This window comes from Pempheris klunzingeri, chromosome 10, assembly GCF_042242105.1.
Source record: "Pempheris klunzingeri isolate RE-2024b chromosome 10, fPemKlu1.hap1, whole genome shotgun sequence".
In the NCBI taxonomy this organism is placed as follows: Eukaryota; Metazoa; Chordata; class Actinopteri; order Acropomatiformes; family Pempheridae; genus Pempheris; species Pempheris klunzingeri.
Window position 1 is genome coordinate 24517153 of NC_092021.1, and position 12985 is coordinate 24530137.

The following is a 12985-nucleotide window of genomic DNA, read 5'->3' on the forward strand; positions in this document are numbered from 1 at the left end:
CCAATAAAGGTGCATAATTGTTTTAATTTCTGCAGCCTGCATATTTATTTCTTGTTCCAACTATTAGACTCCAACAAATCCCAGACCTCCACACCGATCAGCTACGTGGTGAGGTCTAGTTTGCTTAAAAGGGAAAAACAAAATGACATGCAAACCTGTTGCAATAGTTCAGAACCGCCACAGTTGAAGGTGGGATGAAGAGTCCGTCCTCCTGGCTGCAGCACACTGCCTCCTTAATCTGCCTCCCAGAAAACTCTGTCTTTTGCTTGAGCTTGTTGTCTAAAACGTAATGAATCGTACAGACGGGTCGAACAACTCACACCGACAGTCTCGAAACGTCCTCGGGCTGCTTGGTTGTGCACACAAAAAGTGACAGAAATAACTGTGTGAGGAACGAGTACAGAGAGCCTAAGTGGGCATGCAGACCTAAAGCTGCCTTAAAATAGAACCACAAAGGTGCTGCGTCGGTATCAGCTGGCATTTGACAAAACTCACCCACTAAGAAAGTTTTAGACACAGTTTAACAAACACTATGTCTGACGCATCCTCGGGCCCAAACAGCTGAGTTAAGACTTTATGACGACCTGTGAGCACATTAACCAAAACGGCAGCAGTGAGATCAAAGCTGTAAAAATGATCAAATGTTATCCGACCAATCGAGTATCAGAAATTGTGACCAGCCTGTTACGGCAGCTCTCGGCCAACGTTGAGTTGCCTCTTAACTACTTATTTTAGTGTACTGTATCACAATGTGCGATACTTAGTAATATCTCCCACCTGTACACTATGTTGTTTCTCTTTTTTATACTTCCTCTACTGTAGATGCACAGACACTACTCACAAAAAGTTAGGGATATTCGACTTTCAGGTGAAATATATGGAAAATGTAAAAAGTGAATGCTACAGTGATATTATATCATGAAAGTAGGGCATTTAAGTAGAAGCATGCAATGGTAGTTTCTTCATCTTAAACAATGTATTTGAAGAAAATCTACCAACAGTGGTAGGTATACCACAACAAAACATGTTCAGTGTCTCAATAAATTGGGACGTGGCCAAAGGACGTCCACTCCTCTCCTTTCTGTGACTCTTCCAGTCTCTGTATCACTGTTCCAACCTCCTGATGACACTCTGTGACCCTCTAAGCTCAGTGAACACCTCCGTCTGAGGACTTCCTGTTTGAAGCCTCCAGTGTTGAGGTGCTGCTGATCAACTGTTAGGTGTCGTCTTGGTCTCATGATGTCAGAATGTGAACAGCAGGATGAGGAGGACTGTTTAAATACCAATTCTAACTGAAGCAGGAAATGTATTGGTGGATTCATGGATCAAACCTGTTGTGAATGTTGCTGTTAAGCTTCTTGTTAGAGAACAGCAGCTGGTGCAGAAAGTACTGAGACACTGAACAGTTGGACATGTGCATTCAAAGGTTTAGAGAAGGTCACATTAAGTTCACCTGGAAAGGTTAGAATGCATTTTAGGTTCATCCTGAAATTTCACCTGAAAGCTGAATATCCCTGACTTTTAGTGAATAGTGTATTCTTTTATATCTCCTCCTGTCTGCTGGGACATTGTAAATTTCCCCGTCGTGGGACTAATAAAGGAATATCTTATTTGATCTTGGCTGCAGATTGACACATCTCTTTCTATCCAGCTTCTATTAGATACTCACGGATCATCCTCATCCTTTATCTTCACCTCCTGCGCTCAGATCAGGGTGTTAAGTTAAGAGCAGAGTGACTATATACACAATATGTAACAGTATGATGCACATAGACAGTATCTCATTAAGAACACGCACCAGTCTCAGTGGTAAAGATTATAAATCTAGTGGCCTGAGCAGGTCCCAGACTAAGCTGCAAAGTAAATTACAGCCTCTCTTACTTCAAAAGACATAATAAAGTGCAGGCTAACGGCGCCTGGCCTCCGCTAACAGAGCCTCGGGATGGATCAGGACATTGGCAAAGACAAAAACACTCCAATTACACACAGAACAAGGCTAACAAGAAGCCGTTGTCAAATCTGTCTAAATATCAGGCTTGAATCAACCTGCTTCTGCTCAGAATAATGAAGATTATTAGAACATAAAACCATGGCAGCATTAACAACAATAATCACCACAAAACTTGTCTGGTCAGCAAGAAGCGGTATCACATTATTATGATGTTCTCTCAAAGGAATCGCCTTGCTGGACGAGTAATTCCATATCAGAAGTGTATCATAATTATTCATAATTCCCCCTTCGAATAATATCGCCATGAGTCTGAATTCCTGCATAGCGAACAAACAAATTAAAGTTAATGAATGTCAGATGAGCAGAATTAAGCAATGAAGCTCCGCAGCCACGTGCCGCCCACACCCCCCCGGTGGAAACACAACAATGTGGAAACTATCTGTCTTTTTAAAACTTTACTGTCAAACAATCAGCTCACATTTGCTTTTTATTAAACACCCAACAAGCTGTTAAACAGGGAAAAAAAACGCTGTAACTCAACCATCACTTACTGGCTTTTTCCAAAGTTTTCTACCACATCTGTCAGTCGTCCTCAGCAGGGACTTTGTTCAGTAACAAAAAGGTGCAAGTTTGTTTCTGATTCTAAACATTAAGATGCAGCACAGCTAATGAACAATGGTGTGATTAGCTGGAGCGGACTAACTTCACGGAAAGTCAACAATTTATTATTAAAAAAAATATTCCTAGCTGAAAATAAATTGTTTTAAAGTGTCAATAACATAAAAAAACATTTTAAAAACTGCTGTTTCTGCTGTTTTCCTTTTTCCTCTTTTAATATCAGAATCAGAATCACTTTAATAATCCCCAGGGGGAAATTGCTTTTTGTTACACACAGCTCCAAAAGAATAAGAATAAACTTCAAACACGAAAGTAATAATAATAATAATAATACAAATAATACCACTACTACTAATAATAATAACAACATGTACATTCAGATTGAGATGTATTATATAATACTAATAATACTACCACCACTACTAACACCAACAATAACATATAACATGTACACTCAGAGTGAGGAGCTCTATTATATAATAATAATAATAATAACAATCAGGTAATATAGTTTATACATCACCAGTAGGTGTTAATAATGGCAGGCTTTCTTCCTATATCTGAACGATGTCCTGTGCAGTGACTGAGCAGCAGTGTGCTGCTTCCATTTCCACCAGTAAAATGTAAAGAAAGTGATTTTTGTTTTTTAAAGTCACCTCATTTGTGCCAAAAGAAGAAAAGTGAATAAAATAAAAGAAGTGCTTGAGGCCACCACAGAGCTAGAAACATGCAGACACACAGGAAATTATTGAGCGACATACTGTTTAATGTGTTTGGTGGGTATCTTTCAGTACACACACACACAAATAGGCTAACAAGCTAACTAGCGATCAATTAGATAATAAATTCAACATTAGACCCCATTACAGGAGCAACTTTGAGGTTTTAAAGCTGTGCGATATTGAACGAGATCATTCTAACAAAGAACAACGTTAAAACCCAGAAACTGTATTTGAAATAGGATGTTCTGTAGACTGGATATAAAAAGGGACATGACCATGGTGACGCCGGAGGTTTGGCATTTTGGGGTCTTGGTTCTCATTGGTTAGGTTTAGGCATGGCCCGTCGTCCATTTTACTCTAAATGGGACCATAATTTATCAAACAAACATCACGCTGTGTTGAAGAACGCTTGAAATTACCGACTGGGGCCACAAACTCACCAGGAAAATGTTTCATGTGGTAATAAATTCATTTCCCCTACTGGCCGTTAGAAAGAATGCAGGTTTAAGGCCCTGCAGCAGTGACTTCACTCGTCTCTTCTACACAGTCTGGTTGTGGTCACCAAAGTAATGTTAGTTAATGTTACAGGGAATAAAGTGTTACACATGTAGGAGCATAGAAAATGGATTAGCTGAGTTTGAAAGCAAAACAAACATAATGGGTTGTTTTTGTTATTTTTTAAAATTGCTTTGGAGATAAAGAATAAATGAAATAAATGAATGTTTCCTACAGTAAGTGATCAGTGGAGAGAGCACTGTGTCGTATGAGCTGCTCTCAGCGCCTCTTTAGTGTGTTAGCCTTCCTTATTTTTTTTCTATTCTTTAATATAGATTATTCTGTCTGGGCCTCAGATTACTATTATGAGTGCTAGTATTACAGGAGAGGAAATGTATTGAGCCCTCTTGTATCCCTTGTTATCGAAACTTGCCGTGTTGTGACCCGATACCGTCGATATGCAGAGTAGTACATGCCGTTTCTATAGCAACACGTGGGAACAGAGGTCACTTCCTGTAAACTCTTCCCGCCTTCACAAGTAGTCCATATTGGTCCCACAAAGCTCTCCCTCTCTCTCCCTCCCTCTCTCTCTCTCATTCACTCATTCTGCAACTCTTCACTTCATTCACAAGGACAAAATATTGTGGTTTGTGCACCACCTGAATAATATCAGCACATCTCAGGATATTCAAATGGAATAACATCAAATTCCCACATCAAATTCAGTATATATTGGAATAATAGTGAAATATTAGTGTACATATAAACACAGTCACTGCCTGTCCACACAAGTAAAACTGACCTCAGTTGATTTGAAAATAAACTTAAATTTAATATAGATTTGGAAATAATACGTATATTACAACATAGCTGACTAAATACAGAGTTATTAATTATTAATTACCTCCTTCAGATGCTGTACAGAGTCAATTATAATCAATATGAATAATATTGGGGACAGATAATTTAATAGGCTTTGAATGTTGCATTATTTAATAATACTGGTTGCATATCTTTCCCTCAGTCAGCATTATTCTCAGAGCTGCTTTCCAAAAGGTGATCAGAACGTGCACTCATTTGTCTCTTCAGAATACAAAAGACTTCCTTTCTGTCAACGCTGCCTTTGTTTGACCTCATCATGGGCAAACACAAAAACACTTGAATACAAAAGGAGTTTGTAAAGACTCTAGCAAAGCCTTGTGTATGAAACCGCTCCCCGAATCCACTCAGCTTGTGGACGACTCCATGGCCATTTACCATCGCATTTGAAAAACCATAAAAGTAACACTGCAATCTGACTCGTTCACAAAAATGTACTGAAAGACACCCATCTGTAGCTGGACAATATGAGAATAAATGTCCTCCCTTGCCAAAGCTGGTTTGAACACATCGGATCGTATGTCGCTCTGCAGTAACTGTAAGCCTGCAGCGCAGAACAGACACGTTCACACTGGGAGTTGCTAACTTGATGTTAGCCGGCAGCCATCTTCAGGCAGCCCTTATATCTGCCGTTTTCTTTCCCTCTACTGGAACAAAGGACAACGTAGTAAAAATAAAGTTATGCTCAAAGCAAACTACCCAACGTGGTATTGAACCTTCAGAGCAGAAGTGTTCCAGCAAGGTGTTTCGATCCTTCTCTGGTTTGGGATAAGAAATGTTCTCAGTATTTAAATACAGAGCGATAGACTCTGTTTAAGAGTGATCAAAATAAGTGAACACTGCAAAACCATCTGTACTCTTAACTGCAGAACTGATTCAATCCATCAGTACTAATGCCAAGTGTTCGACCAGCAGATGTTGATTTGACATCTTTGCATCAAATGCTTCAAAAGAGGGAAGCAGAGAGAGAGAGATTAAGTAATTAAGAAAGCGTCATGTCTCCCATCATTACATGAAATATGAGTGTTTGTTAATAAAGTGAATTAAAAAAAACTAAAAAACAAACTATTTCCTTATATTTCAGGCTCGTCCGGTGCAGCTTTGTAGCTGCCATAGAGAAACATGTCCAGGACCAGTGATCGTAGCGTTCACACACACAGACTGCTGACTCCTGGCGGCATTTATAAAAGACAGTGAACATAAAGAAAATGGGGGGAAAATTATGAACTAATCAGCTTTCCATACACCTGCATATTGGACTGAGTGCACGCTGCATGTTTCATTTTTAACAACAGTAACAAGAAGAAAAACTTCTTTCTTACTTTATTAAAGAAGATCTGATAAACCGATATATTTTCCTTACTAGTGCAACAACTATTTCTGGGCTGTGTCTGGTTTTATAAAAGCATTCAGTGCCTGTTCCACATATCCGGCAAACGGCGTGAACAGAAAAACAACGCAGTGCGGAGGAGCCGTGATTCAAGCAGCATTCTACAGAAATGTTTGTGTCTCGGTTTGACCCAGTGCACAAAATGATGTGCTGCAGTCCGTGGATGGAAGTAAAAAAAAAAAAGAAAAACTCACAGGTGCTCCCAGGGAAGCAATGAGAAGAGATGGATGGTGTTTGTGAAACAGAATCTGTTGCTAAGTTACAGGGGGAGTTTTCTGGACTCACAGGGGAATGCGTCAGCGGTGGTTTCTGAAAGGTGCTCTGGCTAGCCCTGCATCCATGTTTGGTTCAAAACAGCATCCTCTGTAACTCTCCTCAGCCTCCCGGCACTCACATTGTAAGAGATGTTTAAAGAAAAGCAAACAGCAGCTGACATTATATAGAAAAAAAGCCTTGCATTGTTAAATCTGATGTTTAGATGGTGATTTAAGACGGTTTTCCCGAGGGGCACTTGTGTCGGATCACTCTAGAGAGCACGGGAGGAAAGTGGTTTGAAAGTCTGTCCACAGGGGTCGAGTCTCACAGGGAAATTAAAAGCACGTCAGGACGAGGAGGGACGGGCTTTAAGAAGGAGGTAGATAGAGGAAGGAGAGATGATGAGGACATCTGTTTTGAATTTCCACACATTACAGGTAACGGGCAATTAGATTAGGCAGGCAGAAAACCCCGTCAGCTCAGGAATCCTGCTCCTTCCAGTTCCCTCGACACATTGATGCTGTAACACAACAGTCCTTCTAACTGTCTAAACTATAGATTCGATGTACGGACATATGATTAAACCCGGTGACCAACAGCAGCTCCTCTGGTCGCCACAGAAAGAAATAAAAACAAGGGTGAAACGTTGAGCAATGTAGTTAAAATTAGGCAAGTTAAAGCAGTAACAGACCAAGTTGGAGATGAGATGGAAGAAGAGCGTATGATATATAAAAGATGGTTTTTAAACCAGTTTCAGTGTGACAACCTTATGGGGGGTGCAATAATAAACCAATGGAGCACAATTTTATAATAAAGGTGCCAAATGAATTCCTCACATTAGAACATGCTTCCTTGATGCAGTCATGAACTGATCAAAATGAAGATGCAGCAGTAACATGGGTGTAGTCTGAGTAAGTAAGGCTGCTGGAAACAGAGAACGAGCCAATACAGCCCCCCCCCCCCTCTCACCTCACACACACTTTCAGCCCCTGGCCCACATTCATTTTAAGTGGCGGATCACTGAATACCAGTTTCATTCAATCATTCCTGTCTACTGATGCAGCGCAATCTAGATAACATTCAGCCTTCATTACAACAACAAACAACAGCAAATATAATTTGATAGATCTCATGCCAGGGACACACAGGAGGCAGCAGAACCCCCAAGCACCAGCGCCCGTTTCCTTAATTAACCAGTCGGGCCGTTCACACAGGAAATCTGTCAATCCTCAATATTTATCAGAAATAAATAAATAGATCAATCAGTGCTGTTTGTGACTGTGATTTCTAATTTACTTTCTTATGGAGCTTATTTGTTAGTTTTGTCAGAACAGACAGCGAAGGGTGACGACCAGAGACAAAGTGAGGTGGGGCCTTTTGTTATAATCAGGATATTCAGGACGGTCTCTCATGATTCGAAGAACGAAGAAGTGTTTTGTTTTTTTTTTTAGATCTTCTGACCTTTCAGTCTCCAAATCTCACTGGCTCCTGAGCTTCCAAAACACTTCCTGGGTTCTGGAAAAAAGTTCAAGAGACGCAGGAGAACAAAAGTTCTGTCCTGCATCACGTCCTGTCAACATCTGTCTTCCTCTCCTCATAAAATGAGCTGCACTGTGAGCCTGCTCCCTGTTCACATGTCAGCCTCACCTGTAACAGAGTGTTTGGCAAACGTACCGTGAACAGACAGCCACTCACATCTCAAGTCCACTCAGTGCTGTTATATGGTGTGAAAGGAGTTTGAATGGCATTGTTTTCATTGTTACAGTGAGGCCGACATGACTCCAAGGTATTTTGTGTGTGGTGGTGGGACATTTTCATCTCTGGGGATCTGACCAAAGAAGAAGACGCTGCAGCTGAAAGTCATAAAAAATAAAAAAAGATGAAACGTAACATTAAGTGATGTGAATCCCACTTCTGTCACTAGAATGGCGGCGAGGCTTTGACGCCACAAAAAGAGAGCGTGGCTGTGAAAAAAGGTCATGAACAGACTCGTGCTTCAGCTTGAAATCTACTGTAAACTTTTCCAGTTTCAACTAAGTGAGAGTCGTTCCTGCGACAGCTCAGAGGTGCCAGAGAATCACCTGCGTGCATGAATGTTGAAAATGAAAATGAAAACGTCGTCCTAGATTCACATGGATGTGGTTTCCGGTGTGTAGCTGTTATGGCGAAAGTGAAATAGAGCTTTAGGAAAGGTTACAACTGACATTGCATTTCTTAAGACGTGGGGAAACTCAGCATTTTGCAAAGGAGCAAGCAAGCAGAAGAAACAGCATTATCTTGGGATCCCACATAAACAGCACTGGTCTGACTAAGACATGAGCCGGGTCCTGTGTAAACATGGAAGAAGAGATATGCTAAAAACAACAGCATGGTGAGGAAAGAACAACAAATACAGCAGCTCGTTCCCACACACTCGCATCAACACATCAAATGACAATGTGGCTTTCGCAGAAAATACAAGTGGATCCAGGGTCACATGCCATTCGCACAGAAAAACTAAACTATCAGCCTGGTTTTTGCTTACACAACCAAACATTAGATTCCCAAAAGAAACAAACGGATGAAAAGAGTGAAGTCCTGCATCCTTTCCGGTGTTCAGTGCATTCTTTGCACATGGATGATGACTGAATAAGTGCTTCTGAATGTGCCGTGTTACAGAACTGCTCTCTGGCTTTACAAATGCTGCACAGATTTTTCCTGAAGCACATTATCTTTGTTCAACAGCTCACGTACAAGCCTCAAAAGTAGACGTACAAACTATTTATTTATATGATATGTAGAGAACTGAACGTTACACCCAAATGTGATTAGAAAACATCTCATTCCAAATCCATGGACATTATTCTACAGCAAGAACAGCCTGCATTCTTCTGGGAAGGATATCCATGCATTTTATTTTCTAACCTGGCTGCAGAGGAGCTTCCCCCCCAAACGTCCACCTGACGTGACTGTACTGCATTTTTGGCTCCATCAGGCCTGACGGAGACGACCCCCCTGCTACTGCTGCCACTCGTGGCCCTTCTCTCTCCGCACTGAGTTCATGCATCAGGTCTATTTCTGCCGGAACAGCATCTATGACACATCTACTTCATTTGAGACAGACTTTGCTTATTCCAGAGGAGCTACGCTGTTGGAGGAAATGTTTATGAGCGGTGCAACGCCTGATAAAAAAAAAAAAAAAAAAAACGGTTAATTGACTCAACAGCCAAAATAATGGAGGTGGGAGAGAGGAGCTGCAGGGTTTTAAGTTACAACAACACACACTCTCTCACACACACACACACACACACGGAGAGCACAGCTTGGGGTTAACAATCCTCGGTTGTAGAACTCAGTAGACAAGCAACCTTTAAATAATGGTGGAAAATGAACCCCATTTGTGTGAGCACCTTTATTATAGACACCAGCCACCAGCCCCGGAGCAAAGTTCTGACTGTAATATTGATGTTGTAAAAATACTACCAGAGGCATTTGGATTTCATGAGGAAAATGTAGGGTCAGCAGCTTATTAAAACAATATCCCCTGAAACTATCGACTGTGGGCTTATTACAAGCCCAGATGAAGTAAAACAACCTGAAATCAGTCTTTCCAAAAATAACAGCCTCCACACAACAGCTTAGATTTCAGGTATTTAACCTGCAGTTTGGTCTTTACTTCATAATAAAATAAGCCCTCCATAATGTGATACATATCCGCGGTTAGAAAAGCGCTGTAAGGCAGACGGTGAAGAGGCTGAGCGAGGCTGCACTATGGATCACAGAGAGATTTTGTAGCAACATTAAATGTAATTTAATTGATTAGAGCTGTGTAACAGAAGATCATGATGATATTCTGATTGTTGGTGATGATGGACAGACTTCACATCATCCACTTTCTTTAAACTACAGTCCTACATTAGAAGGTCAAAGCCTCTGATGATGTGTCTTATGTTTCCTACATACACACCATTGATCATATCAGACAAATGGGACTAAGATTTGTCAAGACGAAGCAAAAATTAAACTCTGACTGTAGTTTGTAGAAATGCACTTGAACCAATAAGACTTGAGGAGCAACCAGCCAGCTGAGGCGGTTTCTGTGGCAACCAGCAGCTACTGTACATCCCACAGCAAAGTGTCTGCCAGTCACCAGCTTAACTTGTCAGCCAAGTTATTTAATTTTGAAGAGGGGCATCTGCAACCACCACAGCGGGAAGTTACTGGCCAGAAAAGAAAACTGAAAAGTGCCCTTTAATAGCTCTTTTTAAGAAAAATACTTCACTCGTGAGTTGCTAGAACGACATGGGGCTCTAACAAGCATCATGTTTTGCCGTTATATTCCCCAAATGTTCCTCTGCTCTGTTGAGTTGCCTCTCCAGGTCACCCAAATGGCTGCCTGATCAGCCAAATACATCTCAACTCTGTTTGGCTCGAACACTGTTTGGTTTGGACTCTTAACTTTTGGACAAAAAAATCAAATTTGGCCTCAATACGCTTCAAATCACGTCTGTGGGACCACATCTGCAGGAAGGTGTTTCAAAACTTTGGCCACACTGAAACACAGGTGGCAAAAAGCCTCCTTAAGGAACTCTCTGCATCTTTCTAGTTCTGACAAGATAAATCACTGAAGAGAAATCGTTGTTTTGTACTTTCTTGCACACACACAGTGGCCTTAGTAGATGCTTAAAGAATTGGCCCTGCATGAGGAGGCGGTGGTGCCTTTTTCCATTCTCCCTCTTGCCCCTCAGACTGTGAGGGACTTCTTTCAACCACAACACTGCCCAACATTTCCGCAAACACAGCACAGGCTACTTATTAACACGCTTCTTGTCTCCCAGTGCTTTCATCCTGTTTGACAGTGACATTAACAAGTTCAGCAGTAGGGAGATTTAATGGAAATGCCCCTGTTCTGCTGTGCGTTATTGCGCACGGTGGATGCGTGGATCTCCCCGGCTCTCAGTGCAGATTATTATAAAACTGTAAAAGTAAAGCACATTCCTCCACATACCTGTTTCCACAGAAAGCTGTCCCTGCCGTTTAACATCCAAGAAACAGCCACGTGGATGGCGGAAAGAATAACTCCAGTTATGACTGCGGCGCGCATCCTGACGGGCAGCAGAGTGTAGATGACATGGATGAAGAACACGGTCCACCAGATCCCCTCCGAGGCACTTCTGGGCTGCACCAGCAGCACGCCGATCACCTGGATCACCAGCACCAGCAGGATGACAACATAGCACACAATCCACATATGGTCCTGGTGGAACCCGTTCCTGTTGCAGACCACCATAAGTACGAGTGTGAGGAAGATGGCCACGGAAAACACCACCATGTAAGTTACGGTGGGCTTCGTTGTCCCACTGGAGCAGTGGAAGCCCAGCATGACCGTGAAGACCAGCACCAGCACTGCCATGAGCATAGTCAAGCTGCTCTGGTTCAGGCGGAAAAAGTAGCGCTGGTAGAGCCGCTCCAACTTTTCCGACTGGAATTTCTTGGATTTAAAAATGTGCATGACGCTGTTGCAGCACGCCACGAAAGAAAAGTTTACTTCGGGCATGACCTCCTCCTCGTCGGTCCTCGGCTTGGTTCTGCGCTCCTCCAGACCCAGCTCTACTGACTTGGGTCTCACCTCGCTGTCCGGACGTTTAGGGGACGCGCGGTTGTTGTCTCGGCTCTCCTCGCCATGGTCCTGCCAAGCCGACCTGGACCTGAAGCTGACCCTGCTGACGGTCGTGGAGGCTCTCCAGGGCTGCCGGTGATCCTGATCATCCTCTTCCCTCCACCGACTGTTGGTCCGGGTCAGCTTCTTGCGTGGGGACCTCGCTGAGTATGGGCACCCGTTGGCCACAGACTCAGACTCTCCCCAAGCTGATCTGTGCTCGGTCCCACCCCTCAACCCGGGGGCACCGACGCCGGGTGGGCTGACACTGTTTGATCTGGACATGGTGGAGAACGGAAGGCAGCCACAGAAATATGCCTAAATGAATAAATACTGCAGGAAAAGTTTTGTTCCAAGGGGGGAAATAATGTCAGGAAACTACTGCGTCCCAAAGATAAGGCGCGTTGACTGTCTGCCACAAGTTAAATCCCCCATAGTTGGTCACAGCTGAAACAGCCTGAGCGCTTTAAATGTGAAAAGTATAAACTGTCACCAGATTAATCTCTCACATTCATTCTAAAAAAAAAATCTTTAAAATCTTTTAAAAAACCGAGATGGGGAGATGGGACTGCCCGGAGCTATGACCGGGAGTGGTGGAAACAAAAACAATTGAACATGCGCAAAAGTCACAGGGGAAGCAGCTTCGCCACAAGAGGAGGGAACATCAGGTCCAGGTGGATTTGGATCTACATAATTGGGCCCAATTAACTACCATCCATGGAGAGGTTGCACGGCAGCGCGCGCTGTGGATGAAATGAAACCATTACACAACTCAGATAGTCCCCAGAGATCAGAGCGCAACGCCAACATTCACGCCGTGAACCCGTTATATCTGCGGACATGTTTCCTGGAGTCGTGTGAACGGGCTGTGGGCAGAGAACACGGAGGTGGGGGGGAATGAAAAGAGAGCGAATCCCGCGTAGGCGACTCTCATGTGGTCCCATCCGGTCTCGTTGCACCTGTATTGACCAAACATTGCGGGCTGGACGGCGGCGGGAGCCTCACGTTTGGCCAGAGAGCATCATCACGATCCTCGC

At 42.8% G+C, this 12985-nt stretch overlaps 1 protein-coding gene across 1 annotated transcript in view; it reads right to left on the reverse strand.

The window, feature by feature from the left end:
* The window catches only part of adcy5 (adenylate cyclase 5), a 75014-nt gene extending 62730 nt beyond the window's left edge, over positions 1-12284 (reverse strand). Inside the window, exon 1 of the mRNA XM_070837833.1 lies at positions 11298-12284. Within this exon, the coding sequence (XP_070693934.1) occupies positions 11298-12233 (936 nt within the window). The 5' untranslated portion in view covers positions 12234-12284. The remainder of the gene's footprint in view (positions 1-11297) is intronic.
* Between the last annotated feature and the right edge of the window lie 701 nt (positions 12285-12985).